The sequence below is a fragment of the Triticum dicoccoides genome, chromosome 2A (assembly GCF_002162155.2).
Source record: "Triticum dicoccoides isolate Atlit2015 ecotype Zavitan chromosome 2A, WEW_v2.0, whole genome shotgun sequence".
NCBI lineage: Eukaryota > Viridiplantae > Streptophyta > Magnoliopsida > Poales > Poaceae > Triticum > Triticum dicoccoides.
The window spans coordinates 192455317-192481717 of NC_041382.1; the positions used below are offsets into that span (position 1 = coordinate 192455317).

The window sequence follows — 26401 nt, forward strand, 5'->3', positions numbered from 1 at the left end:
TGATCGGTTATGGTTTAGTTGATTTGGATCATGTGATCACGTAGATGATAAGAGGGATGTCTATCTAAGTGGGAGTTCTTAAGTAATATGATTAATTGAACTTAAATTTATCATGAACTTAGTACCTGATAGTATCTTGCTTGTTTATGTTTAATTGTAGATAGATGGCCCGCGCTGTTGTTTCGTTGAATTTTAATGCGTTCCTTGAGAAAGCAAAGTTGAAAGATGATGGTAGCAATTACACGGACTGGGTCCGTAACTTGAGGATTATCTTCATTGCTGCAGAGAAGAATTACGTCCTGGAAGCACTACTGGGTGCCAGGCCTACTGCAGATGCTGCTGACAACGTTAAGAACGTTTGGCAGAGTAAAGTTGATGACTACTCGATAGTTCAGTGTGCCAAGCTTTACGGCTTAGAACCGGGACTTCAACGACGTTTTGAACGTCATGGAGCATATGAGATGTTCTAGGAGTTGAAGTTAATATTTCAAGCAAATGCCCGGATTGAGAGATATGAAGTCTCCAATAAGTTCTATAGCTGCAAGATGGAGGAGAACAGTTCTGTCAGTGAGCATATACTCAAAATGTCTGGGTATAATAATCACTTGATTCAACTAGGAGTTAATCTTCCGGATGATTGCGTCATTGACAGAATTCTCCAATCACTTCCACCTAGCTACAAGAGCTTCGTGATGAACTATAATATACAAGGGATGGATAAAACAATTCCCGATCTCTTCACAATGCTAAAAACTGTGGAGGTAGAAATCAAGAAGGAGCATCAAGTGTTGATGGTCAACAAGACCACTAGTTTCAAGAAAAAGGGCAAGGTGAAGAAGAAGGGGAACTTCAAGAAGAACAGCAAGCAAGTTGCTACTTAGGAGAAGAAATCCAAGTCTGGTCCTAAGCCTGAAACTGAGTGCTTTTACTGCAAGCAGACTGGTCACTGGAAGCGGAACTGCCCCAAGTATTTGGTGGATAAGAAGGATGGCAAGGTGAACAAAGGTATATGTGATATACATGTTATTGATGTGTACCTTACTAGAGCTCGCAGTAGCACCTGGGTATTTGATACTGGTTCTGTTGCTAATATTTGCAACTCGAAACAGGGACTACGGATTAAGCGAACACTGGCGAAGGACGAGGTGACGATGCGTGTGGGAAATGGTTCCAAAGTCGATGTGATCGCAGTCGGCACGCTACCTCTACATCTACCGTCGGGATTAGTATTAGACCTAAATAATTGTTATTTGGTGCCAGCGTTAAGCATGAACATTATATCTGGATCTTGTTTGATGCGAGACGGTTATTCATTTAAATCAGAGAATAATGGTTGTTCTATTTATATGAGTAATATCTTTTATGGTCATGCACCCTTGAAGAGTGGTCTATTTTTGATGAATCTCGATAGTAGTGATACACATATTCATAATGTTGAAGCCAAAAGATGCAGAGTTGATAATGATAGCGCGACTTATTTGTGGCACTACCGTTTAGGTCATATCGGTGTAAAGCGCATGAAGAAACTCCATACTGATGGACTTTTGGAACCACTTGATTATGAATCACTTGGTACTTGCGAACCGTGCCTCATGGGCAAGATGACTAAAACACCGTTCTCCGGTACTATGGAGAGAGCAACAGATTTGTTGGAAATCATACATACAGATGTATGTGGTCCAATGAATGTTGAAGCTCGTGGTGGATATCGTTATTTTCTCACCTTCACAGATGATTTAAGCAGATATGGGTATATCTACTTAATGAAACATAAGTCTGAAACATTTGAAAAGTTCAAAGAATTTCAGAGTGAAGTTGAAAATCATCGTAACAAGAAAATAAAGTTTCTACGATCCGATCGTGGAGGAGAATATTTGAGTTACGAGTTTGGTCTACATATGAAACAATGCGGAATAGTTTCGCAACTCACGCCACCCGGAACACCACAGCGTAATGGTGTGTTCGAACGTCGTAATCATACTTTACTTGATATGGTACGGTCTATGATGTCTCTTACAGATTTACCGCTATCGTTTTGGGGTTATGCTTTAGAGACGGCCACATTCACGTTAAATAGGGCACCATCAAAATCCGTTGAGACGACGCCTTATGAACTGTGGTTTGGCAAGAAACCAAAGTTGTCGTTTCTAAAAGTTTGGGGCTATGATGCTTATGTGAAAAAACTTCAACCTGATAAGCTCGAACCCAAATTGGAGAAATGTGTCTTCATAGGATACCCAAAGGGGACAGTTGGGTACACCTTCTATCACAGATCCGAAGGCAAGACATTTGTTGCTAAGAATGGATCCTTTCTAGAGAAAGAGTTTCTCTCAAAAGAAGTGAGTGGGAGGAAAGTAGAACTTGATGAGGTAACTATACCTGCTCCCTTATTGGAAAGTAGTACATCACAGAAACCGGTTTCTGTGACACCTACACCAATTAGTGAGGAAGTTAATGATGATGATCATGAAACCTCAGAACAAGTTACTACTGAACCTCGTAGATCAACCATAGTAAGATCCGCACCAGAGTGGTACGGTAATCCTGTTCTGGAAGCCATGCTACTAGATCATGATGAACCTGCGAACTATGAAGAAGCGATGGTGAGCCCAGATTCCGCAAAATGGCTTGAAGCCATGAAATCTGAGATGGGATCCATGTATGAGAACAAAGTGTGGACTTTGGTTGACTTGCCCAATGATCGGCAAGCAATTGAGAATAAATGGATCTTCAAGAAGAAGACTGATGCTGACGGTAATGTTACTGTCTACAAAGCTCGACTTGTCACAAAAGGTTTTCGACAAGTTCAAGGGATTGACTACGATGAGACCTTCTCACCCATAGCGATGCTTAAATCTGTCTGAATCATGTTAGCAATTGCCGCATTTTATGATTATGAAATTTGGCAGATGGATGTCAGAACTGCATTCCCGAATGGATTTCTGGAAGAAGAGTTGTATATGATGCATCCGGAAGGTTTTGTCGATCCAAAGGGAACTAACAACGTGTGCAAACTCCAGCGATCCATTTATGGACTGGTGCAAGCCTCTCGGAGTTGGAATAAATGCTTTGATAGTGTGATCAAAGCATTTGGTTTTGTACTGACTTTTGGAGAAGCCTGTATTTACAAGAAAGTGAGTGGGAGCTCTATAGCATTTCTGAAATGATATAGAATTTCTGGATAGCATAAATGGATACTTGAATAAGAGTTTTTCAATGAAAGACCTCGGTGAAGCTGCTTACATATTGGGCATTAAGATCTATAGAGATAGATCAAGACGCTTAATTGGACTTTCACAAAGCACATACCTTGACAAAGTTTGGAAGAAGTTCAAAATGGATCAAGCAAAGAAAGGATTCTTGCCTGTGTTACAAGGTGTGAAGTTGAGTAAGACTCAATGCCCGACCACTGCAGAAGATAGAGAGAAAATGAAAGATGATCCCTATGCTTTAGCCATAGGCTCTATCATGTATGCAATGCTGTGTACCAGACCTGATGTGTGTCTTGCTATAAGTCTAGCAGGGAGGTACCAAAGTAATCAAGGAGTGGATCACTGGACAGCGGTCAAGAACATCCTGAAATACCTGAAAAGGACTAAGGATATGTTTCTCGTATATGGAGGTGACAAAGAGCTCATCGTAAATGGTTACGTTGATGCAAGCTTTGACACTGATCCGGACGATTCTAAATCGCAAACCGGATACGTATTTACATTAAACGGTGGAGCTGTCAGTTGGTGCAGTTCTAAACAAAGCGTCGTGGCAGGATCTACATGTGAAGCGGAGTACATAGCTGATTCGGAAGCAGCAAACGAAGGAGTCTGGATGAAGGAGTTCATATCCGATCTAGGTGTCATACCTAGTGCATCGGATCCAATGAAAATCTTTTGTGATAATACTGGTGCAATTGCCTTGGCAAAGGAATCCAGATTTCACAGGAGAACCAAGCTTCAACTCCATCCGGGATCTAGTCCAGGTGGGAGACATAGAGATTTGCAAGATACATACGGATCTGAATGTAGCAGACCCGTTGACTAAGCCTCTTCCACAAGCAAAACATGATCAGCACCAAGGCTCCATGGGTGTTAGAATCATTACTGTGTAATCTAGATTATTGAATCTAGTGCAAGTGGGAGACTGAATGAAATATGCCCTAGAGGCAATAATAAAGTTATTATTTATTTCCTTATATCATGATAAATGTTTATTATTCATGCTAGAATTTTATTAACCGGAAACATAATACTTGTGTGAATACATAGACAAACTAAACGTCACTAGTATGCCTCTACTTGACTAGCTCGTTAATCGAAGATGGTTATGTTTCCTAACCATAGACATGTGTTGTTATTTGATTAACGGGATCACATCATTAGGAGAATGATGTGATTGACATGACCCATTCCATTAGCTTAGCACCCGATCGTTTAGTATGTTGCTATTGCTTTCTTCGTGACTTATACATGTTCCTGTGACTATGAGATTATGCAACTCCCGTTTGTCGGAGGAACACTTTGTGTGCTACCAAATGTCACAACGTAACTGGGTGATTATAAAGGTGCTCTACAGGTGTCTCCAAAGGTACATGTTGGGTTGGCGTATTTCGAGATTAGGATTTGTCACTCCGATTGTCAGAGAGGTATCTCTGGGCCCTCTCGGTAATGCACATCACTTAAGCCTTGCAAGCAATGCAACTAATGAGTTAGCTGCCAGATGATGTATTACGAAACGAGTAAAGAGACTTGCCGATAACGAGATTGGACTAGGTATTGAGATACCGACGATCGAATCTCGGGCAAGTAACATACCGATGACAAAGGGAACAACGTATGTTGTTATGCGGTCTGACCGATAAAGATCTTCGTAGAATATGTAGGAGCCAATATGAGCATCCAGGTTCCGCTATTGGTTATTGACCGGAGACGTGTCTCAGTCATGTCTACATTGTTCTCGAACCCGTAGGGTGCGCACGCTTAATGTTATGATGACAGTTTCATTATGAGTTTATATATTTTGATGTACCGAAGGTTGTTCGGAGTCCCGGATATGATCACAGACATGATGAGGAGTCTTGAAATGGTCGAGACATAAAGATCGATATATTGGACGGCTATATTCGGACACCGGAAGTATTTCGGGTGATATCGGAGAAAACCGGAGTGCGGGAAGGGTTACCGGAACCCCCCGGGGAAGTATTGGGCCTTAGTGGGCCTGAGGGGAGAGAGAGGGCAGCAGCCCAGGAGGTGGCGCGCCCCCTCCCATGAGGAGTCCGAATTGGACTAGGGGAGGGGGGCGCGGCCCCTCTTTCCCTCTCCCTCTCCCTCTCTTTCCTTTCCCCTTCTCTCTTCCTAGTTGGACTAGGAAAAGGGAGTCCTACTCCTACTAGGAGGAGGACTCCCCCCTCCTTGGCGCGCCCCAAGGGCCGGCCAGCCTCCCCCCTTGCTCCTTTATATACGGGGGCAGGGGGCACCTCTATACACACAAGTTGATCTTCGTGATCATTCTCTTAGCCGTGTGCGGTGCCCCCCTCCACCATAATCCTTGATAATATTATAGCGGTGCTTAGGCGAAGCCCTGCGATGGTAGAACATCAAGATCGTCACCACGCCGTCGTGCTGACGGAACTCTTCCCCGACACTTTGCTGGATCGGAGTCCGGGGATCGTCATCGAGCTGAACGTGTGCTAGAACTCGGAGGTGTCGTAGTTTCGGTGCTTGATTGTTCGGGCCATGAAGACGTACGACTACATCAACCGTGTTGTGCTAACGCTTTCGCTTCCGGTCTACGAGGGTACGTAGACAACACTCTCCCCTCTCGTTGCTATGCATCACCATGATCTTGTGTGTGCGTAGGGAAATTCTGAAATTACTACGTTCCCCAACAGGAGGGGGCGCGCGTCCTGCCCTGGCCACCCCTCTCTCTCCACTAAGGCCCATCTAGGCCCACTAGTTCCCCCGGGGGGGTCCGGTAACCCTCCAGCACTCCGGTTTTCTCCAAAATCACCCGGAACACTTCCGGTGTCCGAATATAGCCGTCCAATATATCAATCTTTATGTCTCGACCATTTAGATACTCCTCATGATGTCCATGGTCATATCTGGGACTCCGAACTATCTTAGGTACATCAAAACACATAAACTCATAATACTGATCGTCACCAAACGTTAAGCGCGCGGACCTACGGATTCGAGAACTATGCAGACATGACCGAGACTTGTCTCCGGTCAATAAACAATAGCGGAACCTAGATGCTCATATTGGTTCCTACATACTCTACGAAGATCTTTATCAGTCAAACCGCATAACAACATACGTTGTTCCATTTGTCATCGGTATGTTACTTGCCCGAGATTCAATCGTTGGTATCATCATACCTAGTTCAATTTCATTACTGGCAAGTCTCTTTACTCATTCTGTAATGCATCATCCCGCAACTAACTCATTAGTCACATTGCTTGCAAGGCTTATAGTGATGTGCATTACCGAGAGGGCCCAGAGATACCGCACCGACAATCGGAGTGACAAATCCTTATCTCGATCTATGCCAACTCAACAAACACCATTGGAGATACCTGTAGAGCATCTTTATGATCACCCAGTTACGTTGTGACGCTTGATAGCACACTAAGTGTTCCTCCGGTATTCGGGAGTTGCATAATCTCATAGTCATAGGAACATGTATAAGTTATGGAGAAAGCAATAGCAATATACTAAACGATCATAGTGCTAAGCTAATAGATGGGTTAAGTCAATCACATCATTCTCTATTGATGTGATCTCGTTTATCAAATGACAACTCTTTGTTCATGGTTAGGAAACTTAACCATCTTTGATTAACGAGCTAGTCAAGTAGAGGCATACTAGTGACACTCTGTTTGTCTATGCATTCACACATGTACTAAGTTTCCGGTTAATACAATTCTAGCATGAATAATAAACATTTATCATGATATAAAGAAATATAAATAACAACTTTATTATTACCTCTAGGGCATATTTCACTCACTTCGTTAGCGTCAAATGGGCATTCCATGTTCTTCAATGTATCCACACCATTTTTAGGGGTCATAACTCTTTGTTAAACCAAATTCTCGGAGACTATCACCTGTGTATATTCACAAACATATTAGTTCCTTAACTGTTTTGTCCATAAAATCATTCAAAACCCTCAAGGGGCACTAGATGCACTAATGACACTAATTAGTAGGTGTGTGTGTGCGTGAGAGAGAGAGAGAGTCTTGCCTTCTCTTAGCTACGAGATGGTATCTTATGAAGAAAGCTAAGACATTTGTCCATTGTACATGTTGTCTTATCTTATTTACATGTTTTTAGTTTTAATTTTGCATGTCCCTCAATTTTAGGATGTTGTAGCATTAAATGGTAGAGATAACACTAACATATAATCCATTGTTTAAGCAAACTGAGTGTAGCTCATATGACTAGGTTCCTTGTGGTTAAACCTGCCCAGCCGGATTCAAGTCCTAGATTGGATACGTGTGGTTGCATTTTATTGTATATATTTCAGACTTCTCGACACTATTCTTTCGTAGGTATGGTGTGCCCGTCGATTATGAGGCATCTATGGGGACTTTATCAGTCTCAAAATATTTCTACTCGGTGTCTCAAAGGTGCTCATAAGGGTAATATCTATGTACATGTATATGGATGAGTGTGCGTCTACGTTTGTACTTTATTCCTAATAAAGAAACATTGTATAACATGCATATATTAGTGCCTTCACTAAATAATGTGCAACACACAAGAAAAGACCGTCTAATCAACCATTGTACATGCCTTAATAGATTAGCTGATAAACCTCACTTTAGGTGTGGATCCAACCTTGCACCTAAAATTTTCCAATAGGTCTTTCAACACCAGGTTTGAACCAGATGACGCCATTTGCATCTTGGTTATCATCCCCCCTTCTCGTTTGGTTGTTTGTTGGTCTCTTTTGCCCTCCTACATTAGCCACTAAGCAACTGAAGAAGAGGGAAATGGAGACTTATGTTGATGGTGAGGATTATGCCCGAGTGTCGATGGTGAAGCAACTCTGGCGAGGTGTTGGCTGCAATAGGACTGTATTGTAATCTAGTTTCAGCCTCTATATAGGGCCATTCTTGTAAAAAGGAGGACATGAATGTAAATGTTTTTTCTTTCCGAATCCTCTTTGAAGTGGTGTATCACTTTTGACATAGCCACACATTTTGGGGGGCTTTTTTTAAACACAGTACACATGCAGACGTTCATATATACGCACATACATTCATCGCTATGAACACACGCACGCATACCCTACCACTATGGTCACCTTCCAGAGACAAAGCCGGCACATCATTTTGAGATTGACAAAGTCACCACAGACGTTTTCGTAGTCGACCGAACGTCTTCTCCCACCGAACGCACATCGCCGCAAGGACCGGAAGAATGCCAGGAAAATGCAAGCGCCAATGTCAAGTGTGGGACTTGATCTCTGGTGGGCAGGGGATACTACTTTCTTCCTAACCATTTAACCACAGGTTGGTTTACGCATTTTGAGGGACCTTGGGTCGTGTTTTTCTTTTTAAAAAAGCTCCTCTTGGTTCGGCTCTTCTTTCGAGGAGCCATCCGAACCAGTGGTTCAACATTTCAGCTAAGATATCAATGGCCCACAAGTGCTGAACTTATGGACTGAGTTGGGCTCCTACATCTCACCTATGTATCAAAGAAGTAGTGCATCCAAAATCGTATGAGAAGATATATAACCAAGTACTGAATGAAAATGCTAAATGGAGGACGAGCACCATAAAACTCTTTTTTCTGAAAATTTCAAAAATCATATTTTTGAAGTTTCAGAAAATTCTAAAAAATCACACACCTTCATACGGATGTAGTACACTACATGTGTCTAAACTTTCAAAATGAAATAGATTACTGTTCACCATTTTGAAAATCATAACTTTGTTTTTTTAGTGTAGCTCTCACCAAAATGTTTCATTGCCAAACTTTATACACATGTAAAGTACGGTCATATGAACTTGTAGAATTATTTTAGGATTTTAAAAACTAAAAAAATGTGACTTGATTTTTTTTAAAGAGCTCCATGGAGCTCGTCCTCGAGAACACCCTACTCCAAAATGAAAATGCTCAAATGTAGTTTTTCCTGCTTGACCTCTACCGGAGGTACTAACTCGTTGTGGCTCTACCAGAAAGCAAAACCTTGATGTAATTTCTCTTGCTTGACCTCTTTCTTCTTTGAGCCCCTCACAAGTCACAAATAAAAGATCAGATAATTGGATTTCATACCGAGAGAGCGTAATAGTGTTGACATTTATTGTCCGTCTTCTTTCATTAGCTCAGACTTTTAAAACAACTAGCTGGTGCATGAAATCAGTTCGGTATTCGAGCCAAGTAATCTCCAGTTCAAGATTCTGCCAACATGGTATTATTTTTTTTTGCGGTCTACAGTGGTCCCACGTTTAAGGACTAAAGAAGCTTAGACCTGAGGTGAAGTATTGAAATATATTGTTTAGTTATATCCATCAGTTTAGACTTTTGAAGCAATTGGCCGGAGTATGAATTCAATAATAGTTAGATCGATACTCAGAATCACGAGATACTTTCGGCCAGAACTCCAGATCATGTATTCACCCGTGTCAAAAGAAAAGTCATGTATTTACAGCTTGTCAACCTAGCCTAACATGGGCCCCAGCAGCTGAGGTACATGACCATCCTCAGCGACTCCTCGGCGGCAACCGAGACGCCATCGACCTTGACGGCCGACGACCGGACAGCCACCACCGGCAGGCCCCGCTTCGCCGCCGCCGAGCACGGCTTGGCCACCTGCTCCTTGAGCTCCATGGCCGCGCCCAGAGTCACCGCCATGTATGCCTTGTTCGCCATTGCAAACCTCATTTCCTTGCCCTGAAAAAGATAGAGATCTCAAAAAGATACGTGCTAGTTCTACTTCCACAGTTCCACTACCTGCAACTCAAAGTCTGTCTCTCAACTATGACGTTTCTGGAGTGTTTGATGTGTGGAGGGAGAAGGCAGGTGACAGGCGAGCCGTATATATACAGCCGCTGCGACAACATGGGCTATTTTCAATGGCCAATTGTTTTGCAGGCAGCCGTGGAAACAGGTGGCGAGTAGACCACTGGTTCGTTCGATCCAGTGGGTGTGGCTCCTCATCCTGAGGCCGGTGCCTGGTTTGGATATGGACCTGCAGTTATGGTCGCTTGTCTTCTCTGCAGCATCCAGTCGATGGTTGATCCATGAAAATCGCATGCAGATACTGTTACTGATGTGGATAAGTTCTAACCGTGCTGACATGGAACTTCATCCTAATCCGAGCTTGTTGCTGCATGTGCCGCTCCGTTCTTTTCCTCTGACATTGTCAAAATAAACCATCAGGATGGGTACAGCTCTTCGCACTAGTTTGCCATTGGCTAGTTAAACAAGTGAGATAAGCATCAATCGCCAACGGATATGTGTAGCAGCTACCATTTTTTACATACGACAGGAGCTCTGCTATTATTCAAGAAACTGGTTGAAAAACAGTTTATGTTCAGACGTACTCCCTTTTAGTGATCTAAAAGATCTTTTACTACACTATTCCCTAGCAATATTTAGGATAGTTTACGGAGGCAGTACATATTAGTTTTGCACGTCTCTTTCAGTGTTTTGGAGCTCTCACGGATGCCTTTGCTTAGTTGACAAAACTAGCATCACTAGCAATATTGTTAACCGGCTAAAGAATCAACATCGTCCATATCCGTCAGGTATAATTTTGGACGTCATGTGCAGTTTATATTGTTCATTAACTAGGATTAGTTGTTGGGCCAGCCTTACCTATTAACAGTAATTAAACTGGCAAGGACTGAAGATAAGTGCATAAGTTACCAGTTGCGTCGCGTATATTATATGGATTACAGATCTTCTGAATCTCATCTGGTAACATCATTGTCGTTGCTTTCTGGTCACGCTCTACATTTTTTTTCTGCACAAGTGGACATCGCTGTCAAAAAGTTTGTTATCCTTTGGACTTAGAATATTTATGTTTCTGTTTGTAAATGTATGTCGTTTTGCATTAATGCAAACTTTCAAGCTTTTACAACTAAAATAAGTAAAGCTATCTATGTTGATTAAGTGAAAGTTGGCACTAAATGGTTCATTGTGTCGGCCAGACTTTTAAAAGTAATATTCTGACAATATTTTTCTTCACAATATATTGACAATCTTCTGTGATCAAATTTGAACCTAAAAATTGCATATTGTAGGATATGTACATGTTCACAAGAATATACATCTCTGCATAGTGAAAGTACACTAGGAGGTAATTTATGTTCTCAGGAAAGTAAATGGTGGATTTTATTGTCTCAAATTAGAGCATCAAGAGAATGCAAAACACAATAAACACACATCTGACCTCTGCACAATTAAGATGCACACATCCAACATAAATGCACGCACATAAAAACATGCCAGCAAATAGTAAATTCATACAAGACCAAAGTTATGCGTACGCGAGGAAAAAACCCCGTAAAACAATCAAATACACGGTTGGCAAAGTACAACAATGACATTGGCACCAACCATCTCATGACATCACACGGACAACGAGATTCTTCGACATCAACACCTTAAAGGAGTGGCGCTCAAGCGCATTCGTCACCGGATCCTAATTTATTTTTTCACCCTGAAGAACCAGTCTAAGTACATCCGAGCAATGTCTTCAATAAGGTAATGATGTAAAAACATCATCATTGCCAGGTACATAAACAACTCGAGTCTAACATAGGCTTTTACCCTAGAGCCCGAGACCGGATGCTCGAGTAGCACCATCACTTTTCCACGATCTCAATAGCTACATGCGCCCCGGCAGCTGCACAGCCATTCCTCCGTGTCAATCCATTGTCCATAGTTTACATCTCACTACCAAAGGCAACCACCGGATTTGAGAGGAACCCTCACAAAGACTTTTCGGTGGCCATCGCAATCCGTGGTGTGGCCACCGCTTTAGAAACACCAACGACAGAGCACACCACCTCGCCAGAGAGAGCTCTACCCAGGCCCATTGGTCCAGGGGCCAACATGGTCAAAAGATCACAAAAGGCAAATCACCATTGCTGGATCAGTAGCGAATAGTCGCTAGATCAACATCGTGCCTCCCGATTGAAGCACTATGCACGCACCGAGCACGCCAGCCGTTGTGCCTCCCGACGAGCGTCGCTTGGGACACGTCGCATAGCACGCCTGATGTCGTGTCGCCGGGATCAGAAGCCAATGTCGCCATGATCTACGCCGCCTTGTCGGTGTTGCGATGTACGCCATGGGACAAGCCGAAGGCCGTTACCTGGGAGATGCCGCAGAGCACGCCGGATGTCGTGTCACCGGGATCCAAAGCCGCCACCATCGCGATCCACGCCGCACTATCGGGTGTTGCGCAGTGCCACCTAGGGGAGAGTCGGCGATGGCCTAGGCCACCTTGCCATTAGAGCAACACCATGCCTTGCTGGACTGATCCCCAACGACCCACGCGAGAGAAATTCCCGCCGCCGCTAGCCAACACGAGCTTTGCTTGACGATGTTTGGCAGTGGCAACAGGGAGGGAGGGGCAATGGCGGCGCTGCCCGCCTGAGCCGCCTCTCGGAGGGGATGGGGAGGGGGGGAGGTAATTCATGTTAGTGATATGATATGATCAAGTGGTTAATTAAGCTAGTAAAGAGTAGGTGGAGATACTGATGGGTTCGACTAAAAAAATATACTCCTTCTATTTTTATTTAGTCCGCGTATTAGCTTTGGTCAAAGTCAAACTTTGTAAACTTCGACAAAGTTTATAAACAAAAATATGAACATTATATAATAACAAATCAATACCATTAGATTTATTATTGAATGTACTTTTCACATCATATAGATTTGTTATGGTAAATGTTTATATTGTTTTTTATAAACTTGATCAAAATTTTATAAAGTTTGACTTCAGTCAACTGTAATATACAAAGTAAATAAAAGCAGAGGGAGTACTGATGAAGGGATTAAATTAGTACTAACAGAGTAGTTGTAGGAACTGCTGTTGTGTGCCGATAGGTATGTGTAGGATATCTCTCATCTGAGAGTGAGCTTTACCTTTCTTTTCCTCCATTTTAGATTGAGTGAGCATTACTTTTCTCTTCCACCATTTTGCATAGGACTCCAGCTTATTTGAACTCAAAAAAAAACTTTTATGTAAACGACCAAATATAAAATCACCAAGTAAATCCATATCTTGCATAAGAAATGGAAAAAGCTACTCTTAAGCCGGTGGATGAACGCGCAGGATCTGCCTCTTGCGTTGCCGTCGGATCAATTCTAATCAAATGCGCACGCAGGGCATAAGTCTTGTGTAGACAATTTTTTTGTAGCAAGGGTCTTGTTTCAAAAAGTTCCAGCAACAAAGGTCATGTTTCAGAAAAAAAAAACTTTTGGTGATGAAGTTTTTTCCAGCAACAAGGTTTAGTTTTAGAAGGTTTCTGCAACAGATGTATTGTTTCAGAAATGGTTCGATGGTGAAGATTTTTTATTCTGTAATAGGGGTCTTGTTTCAGAAACATATCCCTCATTGCAGAAAGTGTCAGAGGAGCGCACGACACTAGAGCTTGAGAGGCCAACCATTGCAACATCACACATGTTTCAGAAACATGGCTTCGGTTGCAGAAATTGCCAAAGGAGTGCACGGCGTGAGCGCTTGTCGTTGTCGTGCTGGAGTAGACATAGTTGCTCGGGGTGTTGGGTCAGAGAAGGCACGATAACTCTGGTGGCCGGTGACGCTCCATGGCCGAGGCGCTCAGGCCATGACGGCGTGGCGGCGTTGTCTCTATAGACCTTTGCAACAAGGTCCTTTGTTGCACAGCCCATGAGCGCAATACTCGGCTGGCTGGGCCAGTAGATCAGAGCTATTTCAGAAGGCATCCAACGGTACTCGAGGCGGCCGATCTAACTAGATTATCATCCGGCGGACGCGTAGCACTGTCCATAAGAAATAGGCTATTTCAGTATCAAGGTAAAATCAACTTCAGTACAAAATTTCTTTGACATAATTGCCAAATAAAATAAGATATACTGTGTTTTGCACTTACAACTTATTTTGATACTCCCTCTGTAAAGAAATATAAGTAAACGTTCTTATATTTCTTAATTTTTTTAGAAAAGGGGTATTATCCCGGCCTCTACATCAGAAAGATGCATACGGCTCATAATTAAAAAACAAAAGCAGTCACAAAAATCTCCAACATCTGAAGGTACGAAAAGAAAACAAGCTGCTCAAGCGAGCCTAATCAAGAAGCCACAACCGGCTGGCAAATAAAATAGGAGCACTACATGCCTATCCTATTACATGACCGCCATCCAAACCGGTTGAAAATATCCCGAGCTACCATCTCCCATCGGGTAGACACAGTAGCCAAACGCCCCCTGGCCTCCGTTGGAGTGAGTAACGACCACATACGGATCAATGCTGTGGCCCTGAAGATAACCTGCAAAAAGTGAAAATTCGTTTTTCTGTTAAAAACCAAATCATTTCTGCAGTTCCATACTGCCCATAGCAAGGCACACACTCCGACACGAATGTGTCTTGCTACATCCAAGTTAACCCCATCAAGCCATGTTCCAAATAACATATTGATAGAGGTAGGTGGAGTAATATTAAAAGCAATATGAATCGAACGCCAAAGAATCTTAGCCAGCGGACAATCTAGAAAGAGGTGCCTTATAGTTTTGTTACAACCACAAAAGCTACACCTAGCAGAACCCATCCAATTGCGTTTTGCCAGGTTGTCTTTTGTCAAAATGACTTGTTTATGCACAAACCACATAAACACTTTAATTCGCAAAGGTACCTTAACTTTCCAGACGTGCTTCGAGCAAGGAATGACACTAGTGTTTATGACATCCAGATACATGGATTTGACCGAGAACCTGCCGTCCTTAGTCAGTTTCCAAAACAATCTATCTGGCTGCTGAGACAGCTGGACATCCATCAACCTTCGTACAAGATGAAGCCATGCCTCCCAACGATGGCCTACTAGCGTCCTTCGGAAGCTAATATTGAGAGGCGTGGACTGTAAGACAGTTGCAACATAGACTTCTCGACGTTGAACAATGTTATACAGAGTAGGATATTGAAGTGCCAGAGGCGTCTCCCCAAGCCACGTATCCTCCCAGAACCTCGTGTTAGCCCCATCACCGACTAAGATTTTTGCCCTGTTAAAGAAGAGGGGCTTGACTCTCATCAACCCTTTCCAAAACAGAGAATCAGTCGGGCGCACAGTCACCTAAGCCAAAGTTTTAGCATGAAGATACTTATTTCGCAGAATCTGAGCCCATGTTCTAGACGATCTTTTGTGAAATGTTCTAGCCGATCTAAATATCAAGTATAAAGACATAGGTAGTGTAAAAGACCCGGCAGAAGTTCTTTTGTGAAGCAGCAAAAGAATCGACAAAAAAAATTAACACATCATTAAGAAACCATCATAAGCAAGGCAGCTCTCGCAAGAGATAAACGGAAGCTACGCATATGCACTTTATTGTTCTGACAAGCCAATTAATTTATCTGTTACACAGCGAGTACCGAAACAACCAAAGGTTAGCTTGTTCACTGGAGACCGATCCTTCAAGCACAACTCTAAACTACCGCACACTAAACTAGCAGAACCTAGCAGTTTATAAGAATTATCACAACACATTGCTCAAGCCATATGCTGCTCTAGCACAAGAAGGTACAATTTACACCGAGTCGACCGCTTCAACCTGTTGTTGTGCGAGGTATCTTTCCCTCCTCTCTTTCTGCGACGAACACATGGAGGATAGATTTTAGCACTGGAAAAGGAATTTCACAAGAAAACAAAGAGCTGGAACACCGTAGGAGATCTGAAGTGATATACATACCCATTCATCAATGACAAGCCCTTCACCAACAATTTTAGGACCATTCTCTTCTGGAGGTTTCTTCCGCGCCTCAAGTGCAGCTTCTGCCTCGGCTAACTGAGTGTTCAGCTTTTCCAGTTGCTTTGGAAACAAATGGAACATGAGACATATTATTATGATTCTGTCCATGGAAGAAAGTTCTTATAAGTAACGGTGTTTGTATGATTTACTTACAGGGCCTGGGTTTTGAACATCCAAGAAAACAACCCTCAGTATCTTCTCAACCACTGCCTGATCTTTCTGCTCGTCGAACTGCAACCAACAAAAGAAGTCATCCTTAACGGCAGGGATATGAATCACAAGTATGTTACTGTTTGTTATGAAGGTAAGGTTTGAACCAAACCTATGCGCCTCTTTCAATTTACACCACGAATGGGGGACCAACAGCATGAGCATTGCCTCGTATCCAACTAAACACTAAAAGCAGACCAGGGCAAAATGGACTACAGCACTAAACTACCTAGCACTAGGATTACTCTATCAACATTTACCCTATCAAGTTCCATTCGATGAATTAACAGCATATTCTTCTAGTTGAATGCCCCCAAGCCTCCCCCTCAGGAAAGAATTTTAACTCATCCAATTTGGACATCCTAACTATACAAGTGTACGGAGAGGATTGAGTTAGCATTCTTGCATATGAAAACATAGGTCCACCCTCAACATGCCTGTAAAAAAGGCAATGAAGGGTCAAGACGCCTCCTCTTGTAAGTGGAGATGAGCAAAATCCTAGCCCTCAAGTACAAAAACACTAAGCAAAACTCGAGAGGAGCAAGAAACGAGAAGGAAAAGAAGAGGCTCTATTCCAGTTCAGGTACTCCTGTAGTCTTCATTAATTATATTATCCGGGAGTCAAACGTGGTTGAACTCGCCTGTAAATTTGTCAGTTTGTTCTTCACTCGAGCACCTCCAACAACCCACCTATGTTGTTACGAAGGACATTACACATCAGCATTCACATTATGTGAAGGAGACATGGCGAGGGGAGAGGTCAAGCCGCTTCTCTAGGACCAGTTCTGCCGTAGTTAATGGGATCTGTTTTGATGTTACACCCACTCATCCCATGTCCCCCTGGAGCTGCCATCACAAAACAGTCGATCCCTGCAACTCCCCCCATCTTACCGCCATGCCCCCTTCCTCCTATCTCTGTGAAGTATGGTGCTCAAGGGGGCAAGAACACACTGGCCAAACTGGAGGTGAATAGGGACATGGTTGACCCTTTGATTGTCTCCGTTGATAAAAATCGTGCAACAGCTTCAAATGGGAATGAACTTTTCCCCTTACCTATGTTGTGTGTATGTCTGTCAAGCCTCCCAGTATGACAACAGCAGAAGATGAGATGTCTTGTTTATATCCCCTCACAGAGGAGTTAGGGTCGGAGTTGATTTGTGCTCTGTCAACCCTTAGGGTCAGAGTTGATTTGTGCTCTGTCAACCCTTGGAGAGTTAGGGGGCAAGATCACGACTGGGATTTACCCATTTTCTCATGAGATTTACGATATAAACTAATGGTAGAGTGGTGATATGGACTTGGAATGAAATGTCTGGCCTAGTCTAACAACAATGCAATTGCAGCTGGTGTTAGGAAGTTTACCCTTAATGTTCAGTTAATAACCTACATCTACCTCAACAGTCCTTAATCGCGAAATTAGGTAGCCAATTAGGCAGGAGTACTCATATGGTAAAAAGTGAGCTTCCACCCAAGCAATTCAACAGCAGGAGTACACTGACATAAATCCCCTCCCCTCTATGTCTCAGGCAGTTAGAAGAGTTGGTTTGGAGCATCAGAAGCACATTTAGTTTGATTTCTAAGAAGCCTAATTTCACTCCAATAACTATAGCACCTGTAGGTATATGTCGGCAATTGGAAAATGTTCGCCAAACTTGCTAGAAATAACAAGCATGTGTGAAAGTAAAAGGTTAAAATAGAATGTCACAAACCAATTCTGGTGCATATTCCATGGGTCCTTTGACCTTCAAGCTCAAAATCTTGAACTTGACCTTGCACTTCTGCAGAACATTCTCATTATTCTCTGGGTGCTCGACAAACTTGAAAACTGGCAGGTCGAAAGGGAACAGAAGTAAGCACCAAATATGGACATACTGAGTAACCTTGCTGTTGCTAAGAAAAGATCCAATGTGACCAATACATTACCAGTCGCTATGATAGTCTCGCCAGGGGCAAGTATGGCTCCAGGAGGACGCATAAAGCAACTCTTGGGTGCAGTTGTTTGAAACTAGAAATTCAAAAAGACGATAACAGTCAGAAAAATATAGTTATCAACGGAGTTATTGTTGAGCACTGGATCTTTAACTGCAAATTTAGCCCATCTACCATTGGATAAGCTGCAAAGCAATAATCAGTACTAACCTTGAATGCTACATGTGACTTGCTTGTATTCTTTATCCTAATTGCACTCTTGACCTGCTTGCCTGGTTCATCTACAAAAGGCAAGCCAGAAGACTTATTAGCTTCTCTATAAAGAAGAGAACGTGTAAGAGAAAAACCAAGCAAAACTGAAGTCTATTTCTTGATTTTGCCTCCTATTACCGTGCATGCTAACCACATGTCCACATGTCATGATGTTCTGTACTCATTCAGACGAAAGTAAATTAAACAGCACAGCTAAAGCTAAGTCATTTAACAATCAGACCCGTCCTGTCAATTGAATAACTATGTCTTTTTTAGAAACACCAAAGACAACGTACACGCACACACTCACAACACAACACACACACACACTCACGCAGCGCCTACTGAAGACCGGGTCAGAGTTGCGGAGCTAATAACTACTCCCTCCGTTCCTAAATATAAGTCTTTTAAGAGATTTCAAAATGGACTACATACGGATGTATATAGACATATTTTAGAGTGTAGATTCACTCATTTTGCTCCGTATGTAGTCCATATTGGAATCTCTAGAAAGACTTATATTTAGGAACAGAGGGAGTACATAATTATGTAGAAGACTACAGTACTGCTAACATTTCAACGTCAATGTAGATACCAAATATCTTGCCTATGCATCACAAAATTAATAGTCCATTTGGCATTATGGGAGGGCATCCCACAAGACTTCGCTTCACAAACCATCACGGGATGCTTACCTATTTGTTGACCGCTTTCCTAGATAGATACTAAATTTAGACACGACAAAACACCCTTAACCCGGTAAAGGCAAACTCCCTCGCCCTGGAGATCACAGGCGTGCGCCTAGGCAACAACTTGCCAAGTGCAGCAAGAACGACATAGACTTCCAATGCTGTAGTTTTCAGGTTTTCAACTCAACTAGAAGAGTCAGTCTCCTATTTAAGGTATGGCTGTGAGAAAGAACACATCTGTTTACACTACTTCACGGCAACAAATATAGATATTGAACCCTCAAAAGCAACCAATCAACAAACTGATGTGTAAAATTGGTTTTCATCCTATGATTCCACTGTTTCCATCTAAGCACTCAGTAATGAGTGTAACAAATAACTGCCAGCAATAGAAAGTTGCCTAGACCCTAATACTGCATTGAAGGCTACTGACATGTTATAACTAGCCTACCAAAATCGTGGCTCACGAATCTTGGAAGTTCCACTCGAGATCTAAGCGTTGGCAAACCCTGTCAAAAACTCTACACACGGAAATTCTACTACGGTTTACCTCCTGCAACAAGATCAAGAAATTCGGATGGCAAATCTCGCCACAAGATCGTGACTTTCTCGGCCACCCACAGATTCCCGCTTCAAGACAGCGGAGATCGAGCGATTTCGAACCAAAAATCAACCCCGGAACTTAACGCAATCGAACGGCACTAGCCACGCTGCACCCGCAAATCCTCAGCTTTTGGAGCTCCTCACGGCCCCAACCCATAATTAAACAAGAAAGACTGGCTCAAAGAAGACATGACTTCGTCGAGCGCTCACATGGGAAGTAGAGCTTGTTGGACGGATCGAGCCGGAGGCGGCGCCGCGCCGGCAGCAGAGATTTGGCGACCGTCGAGATCCCGGCCGGCGCGGCAGGGGCGCCGCCGTCTCCGGCGACGGGCGCCTCATGGCCGTAGCGGCCGGCCGAGTGGTGGATCCCGGACGAGGAGGAGGACGACGCTGGCGCCGGCGCGCCGCTGGCCTGCCTGAAGGGCATGCGGCAGAGGTTCCAGAGCTTCCCGCCGCCGGAGTCGGCGGCGGGGGCGTACCTGTCGTCGCCGGAGATCGCCATGGGCGAGGAAGTTACTACTACCAGTTACCACGAGCGTGTAGTACGGAGGATGTGGTTGGGCTGCACTCTGCTTCGGTTCTCCCCCTCTCCCTCTCTCTCTCTCTTCTAAAGTGATCCTTCTTTCACCTCAGCTTTCGCTACAGTACATTCTCCATCCTCGATCTCGCCTCTTTTTCATCTCTTCTCCGGTTGACTTTTCATTGATGGGCTGTGGACCGCGGCTTTATGCTGCTGCTGGCATAGTGAAACTAATCATGCACCCCGGATTGATCTGCAATTTTTTTTACACACGCCTCAATTGTAACTGACGGAAGTGGTGTTACTGTACCACAAAAAAGCAGCACTGGAAATAAATGAGCTCACTCATACAGCATGTTGCGGTAAGACTTTAATCAACTAATACGGTATCTCCCAAAATAGCAAGGTTAAGGGAAATCGGTGCCGGTTGCGGTAACTATTAGGAGTACATGCTCCTGGCTCGCAACATTAATTCACTGTTTCCGTTTCTAAAGAATTCAAAACACACAGAGACACATGACTAAGTACCATCTGGTCTCTTACTTTGCACACAAGAATTGTCGAAGTTTGAGTTCAAAAAAAAATGTCGAAGTTTGACCATATTAATATGGAAAAAATATCAACATATACAATACCAAAGTTAAAAATATTAAAATTAAATTCATGACCCATTTAATGATATTGATTTTGTATTGTTGATATTTTTCATAAAGTTGATCAAATTTATTAAGTTTGACTTCAGACAAATCCTATATATGAAGTAAAAAGGACCGGAGAGAGTATTATGTTTAGACTTTTTTTAAGTGGTGTACCATGAGCTTCGGTTCATTAAAAAAAGGAGAGTTGCTAGGTTAATTTTTTTTAAACTCCAGCAAAAAGGTTACGACGCGCCCACGAGTTAGGGCATCCTGACCAACCTAGTTACCCATAAGACCAACACGCCGCCGAGAAGAGAACACCATTGAGATTGCCTACAATCTCATCATCACCATGTTTTCCCGAGCAGACGACTACGACTTCATCATGAAGGACCCATTGGAAGTGTATTGCTTTCTCAATAGTACTTTGGTGTGATGACAACAAGATTAGTGATGACTGAAGTCGGTTATCAAGTTTATCTCAAGATATTGGTTAGGGAAAAGTTTTTTTTAATAAAATTCCGCCTGAATAAAAATCCTAATAAAATATATAAAAAATTCTAAACATTTCAAAAACAATTTTCACCGTCTAAATCTATTATTTAGAACAAAGTGAACATTTTTCTGACCTAAAAATGCATATTTTTCTAATTCAAATAAAATATCAAATAAAAACCAAATAAAATTTAAATTTGATTTTAAAATTTCTCCTCCAATATTCCTCTTTTTTGAAGAAGTCATATTATCTTCTCTCTTTTGTTTTTTTTTTGATATTGGAAATATTTTGGAGAAAAAAATATTAAAACCAAATTGATCCTCTTTTCAAATTTGAGGAAAATTCAAATATGAAAATTTATGAAATCCCCAACTCTCTCCTTGGGTCCTTGAGTTGCTTAAGATTTCTAAGATCACAACCAAATATGCAAATAAAATATGATATGCATGTGATGACCTATGTATAACATTCAAATTGAAAATTAAGATGTTACAAACCTACCCCCTTAAGATGAATCTCGCCCTCGAGATTCGAGTTGGCTAGAAAATAGGTGTGGGTGGTCTTTCCGTAGGTCTTCTTCTCGCTCCCAAATGGCTTCATCCTCGGTATGGTGGCTCCACTGAACTTTGCAAAACTTAATAACCTTGTTGCGGGTAACTCTGCTCGCAATTCAAGAATCTTGATGGGTTTCTCCTCATAGGTTAGATCACTCTCTAACTGAATTGCTTCCAGGGGCACTGTATCTCTTAGAGGAATATCGGCCATCTTAGCATGGCACTTCTTCAACTAGGAAACGTGAAACACATCGTGAACTCCTGACAATCCTTTGGGTAACTCCAGTTTGTAGGTAACCTCTCCCATACGTTCCAGAACTCGGTATGGTCCTACAAATCTCGGGGCTAACTTTCCCTTAACTCCAAATCTTTTAACTCCTCGGAGTGGTGACACACGAAGATATGCTCTGTCGCCAATTTCATAGACTACCTCCTTGCGTTTAATGTCGGCGTAACTCTTCTGCCTAGACTGAGCTACCTTCAGTTTATCTCGGATCAACTTAACCTTCTCTTCGGACTCTTTGTTCAAATCTGGTCCAAACAACTGACGGTCTCCGACTTCATCCCACATTAACGGTGTCCTGCATCTGCTTCCATACAAGGCTTCAAAAGGTGACATCTTCAGACTAGCCTGATACCTTTTGTTGCATGAGAAATCCGCGTAGGGTAAGTTGTCATCCCAACTAGATCCATAATCTAGCGCACAAGCTCTCAACATGTCCTCCAGAATCTGATTTACTCTCTTGGTCTGTCCATCTGTCTGTGGATGAAAGGTTGTACTGAACTCTAGCCTAGTATCCAAAGTCTGGTGCAACTGATTCCAAAACTTTGAGGTAAACTGTGTCCCTCTATCTGATACGATGGTCCTCGGAACTCCATGCACACATACGATCCTGGTCATATATATCTTGGCCAACTTCGCGCTTGTATATGTGGTTTTCACTGGGATAAAATGGGCTACCTTGGTCAAGCGATCAACTACTACCCATATAGAATTTGATCCCGATCGGTCATGGGTAATCTGGTGATGAAATCCATGCCAAGCTTGTCCCACTTCCATTCCGGTATCGGCATAGGTTGCAGTAATCCTGCTGGCTTCTGATGTTCTGCCTTTACTATCTGACATACATCACATACTGCTACATATTCGGCAATATCCTTCTTCATTCCTGTCCACCAGAAACGCTCCTTCAAATCCAAATACATCTTGGTGTTTCCGAGGTAAATTGAGTATGGCGAGTCATGTGCTTCCTGAAGTATTAACTTCCCGATCTCCGCATTATTGGGCATGTATACACGATCCTCAAACCATAAAGTCTCGTGCTCATCCTCACGAAAACCTTTGGCTTTTCCTTTGCTCATCTTCTCCTTAATCTCAGAAATTTCCTTATCATCCTTCTAAGCTTCTCGTATCTTTCCCAATAATGTAGACTGAACCTCCATTGTTGCAACAAAACCTCTAGGAACTATCTCCAAACGAAGTTCCTTGAGATCGTCTACTAACTCCTGCGGTAATCCTCCGCTTATGAGGGTATTGGCATAACTTTTGCATCTCAAAGCGTCTGCTACGACATTGTACTTTCCTGGATGATAATGCAGCTTCATATCATAATCCTTCATGAGCTCCAACCACCTCCTCTGCCTAAGATTCAACTCCTTCTGCGTGAAAATGTACTTCACACTCTTGTGATCGGTGTACACATCACATCTATTTCCAATCAGAAAATGTCTCCAGGTCTAGAACGCATGCACTACGGCTGCTAACTCCAAATCATGTGTCGCATAATTCAACTCGTGGGGTCGAAGCTGCCGTGAGGCATATGAAACAACTCTTCCATATTGCATAAGTACACCTCCAAGTCCCAAATGAGAGCGTTGCAGTAAACTTGGAAATCCTTGCGTATATCCGGAAGAATCAGCACTGGGGTTGTAACCAAACGTTTCTTCAACTCCTGAAAACAGGCCTCATGCTACCTCTTGAGCACTGCGTTGGTTTTCCCTTGAAGAGGAAAGGGTGATGCAACAAAGTAGCGTAAGTATTTCCCTCAATTTTTGAGAACCAAGGTATCAATCCAGTAGGAGACTACATGCAAGTCCCTCGTACCTACACAAACAAATAAGAACCTCACAACCAACACAATAAAGGGGTTGTCAATCCCTTCACGGTCACTTACGAGAGTGAGATCTGATAGAGATAATAATAATAAGATAAATAGTTTTGGTATTTTTATGGTATAGATTGAAAAATAAAGATTGCAAAAATAAACGGTAACAGAAATAGCTTGTTGACGGGAGATTAATATAATGGAGAATAGACCCGGGGGCCATAGGTTTCACTAGTGGCTTCTCTCAAGATAGCATAAGTATTACGGTGGGTGAACAAATTACTGTCGAGCAATTAATAGAAAAGTGCATAATTATGAGAATATCTAGGCACGATCATGTATATATGCATCACGTCCGCGACAAGTAGACCGAAACAATTCTGCATCTACTACTATTACTCCACACATCGACCGCTATCCAACATGCATCTAGAGTATTAAGTTCATAAGAACAGAGTGGCGCATTAGGCAAGATGACATGATGTAGAGGGATAAACTCAAGCAATATGATATAAACCCCATCTTTTTATCCTCGATGGCAACAATACAATACGTGCCTTGCTGCCCCTGCTGTCACTGGGGAAGGACACCGCAAGATTGAACCGAAAGCTAAGCACTTCTCCCATTGCAAGAAAGATCAATCTAGTAGGCCAAACCAAACTGATAATTCGAAGAGACTTGCAAAGATAACCAATCATACATAAAATATTTCAGAGAGGAATCAAATATTGTTCATAGATAAACTTGATCGTAAACCCACAATTCATCGGATCTCGACAAACACATCGCAAAAAGAATTACATTGAATAGATCTCCAAGAAGATCGAGGAGAACATTGTATTGAGATCCAAAGAGAGAGAAGAAGCCATCTAGCTAATAACTATGGACCCGAAGGTCTGAAGTAAACTACTCACACATCATCGGAGAGGCTATGGTGTTGATGTAGAAGCCCTCCATGATCGATTCCCCCTCCGGCGGAGCTCCGGAAAAGGCCCCAAGATGGGATCTCTTGGGTACAGAAGGTTGCGGTGGTGTAAATAGGGTTTCGTGGTTGAGGGAGTCCTAGATTAGGGGGCCTCCGGACAGCCGGACTATATCCTTTGGCCGGACTGTTGGACTATGAAGATACAAGATTGAAGACTTCGTCTCGTGTCCGGATGGGACTTTCCTTGGCGTGGAAGGCAAGCTAGGCAATACGGATGTATAGATCTCCTCCCTTGTAACCGACTCTGTGTAACCCTAGCCCCCTCCGGTGTCTACATAAACCGGAGGGTTTAGTCCGTAGGACAACATACAATCATACCATAGGCTAGCTTCTAGGGTTTAGCCTCTACGATCTCGTGGTAGATCAACTCTTGTAATACTCATATCATCAAGAACAATCAAGCAGGACGTAGGGTATTACCTCCATCAAGAGGGCCCGAACCTGGGCAAACATCGTGTCCCCTGCCTCCTGTTACCATCCGCCTTAGACACACAGTTCGGGACCCCCTACCCGAGATCCGCCGATTTTGACACCCACATTGGTGCTTTCATTGAGAGTTCCACCGTGCCGTCACCATAAGGCTTGATGGCTCCTTCAATCATCGGTAACGATGCGGTCCAAGGTGAGGTTTTCCTTCCCAGACAGATCTTCGTATTCGGTGGCTTCGTACTGCGGGCCAATTCGCTTGGCCATCTGGAGCAGATCGAGAACTACGCCCGTGGCCATCAGGCCAGGATCGGAAACTTAAACTACACTGCCGACATCCGCAGAGACTTGATCTTCGACGGATTCGAGCCCACGTCAGGTGTGCCGCACAGTCACGACGAGCAGGACGTAACTCTGCCGCCGGACAATGTTCGGGAGATCGCATCTGCAACTGCTCCGGCTGTCAATCCGAAGCAAATCGCGCCACCCGAAAGCGGAGGGATAGACCCCGCCATGGAGGCCGCACCTTCAGTGGTGATAGAGCCGGACACTGACTTCACCCCTTACGAGAGCCGTGTTGCCAAACCACTGGATTCATCTCCGGCCACGGACTCCGAACCGCTTACATATGTACCCGTCGAATCCGAGTGGGCGCCGATCATGGAGTTCACCTCCGCGGATATCTTTCAGCACTCGCCTTTCGGCAATGTGCTGAATTCATTAAGGTCTCTCTCCCTGTCAGGAGAACCTTGGCCGATCTATGTCCGGCCAGGATGGGACGCGGACGACGAAGAAATTCGCTGCCCACCCACCACCCACTTAGTAGCCACTGTCGACGATTTAACCGACATGCTCGACTTCGACTCCGAAGACATCAACGGTATGGACGACGTTGCAGCAGACAAATAGGAACCACCGCCCACAGGGCGCTCGAACGCCACCTCATCACATGACATGTACATGGTGGATACACCCAAAGAAGGCAATGGTGAAGAGACAGCTGAGGATGGACCCTCCAAGAAGCAACCCAA

At 43.3% G+C, this 26401-nt stretch overlaps 1 protein-coding gene across 1 annotated transcript; it reads right to left on the reverse strand.

The window, feature by feature from the left end:
* Positions 1-15509: 15509 nt before the first annotated feature.
* On the reverse strand, positions 15510-20305 carry LOC119354153 (vesicle-associated protein 4-2-like). Its single transcript, XM_037620866.1, has 7 exons — positions 19857-20305; positions 18313-18383; positions 18097-18178; positions 17883-17998; positions 16117-16194; positions 15904-16023; positions 15510-15801 (listed from the first exon to the last, which is right to left on the reverse strand). Exons 1-7 carry the CDS (start codon positions 20146-20148, stop codon positions 15742-15744), a joined length of 819 nt encoding a protein of 272 aa, XP_037476763.1. The 5' UTR covers positions 20149-20305; the 3' UTR covers positions 15510-15741.
* Positions 20306-26401: the final 6096 nt, after the last annotated feature.

What these genes read in the sequence shown, in the direction of transcription:
- LOC119354153 (XM_037620866.1), bottom strand. Translation starts at nt 20,148, where the DNA reads ATGGCGATCTCCGGCGACGACAGGTACGCCCCCGCCGCCGACTCCGGC. An exon ending in AGTCACATGTAGCATTCAAG is followed by an intron (nt 18,179 to 18,312) that starts GTTAGTACTGAT and finishes TTGAATTTCTAG; the next exon opens with TTTCAAACAACTGCACCCAA. An exon ending in TGGAATATGCACCAGAATTG is followed by an intron (nt 16,195 to 17,882) that starts GTTTGTGACATT and finishes TGTTGGTTGCAG; the next exon opens with TTCGACGAGCAGAAAGATCA.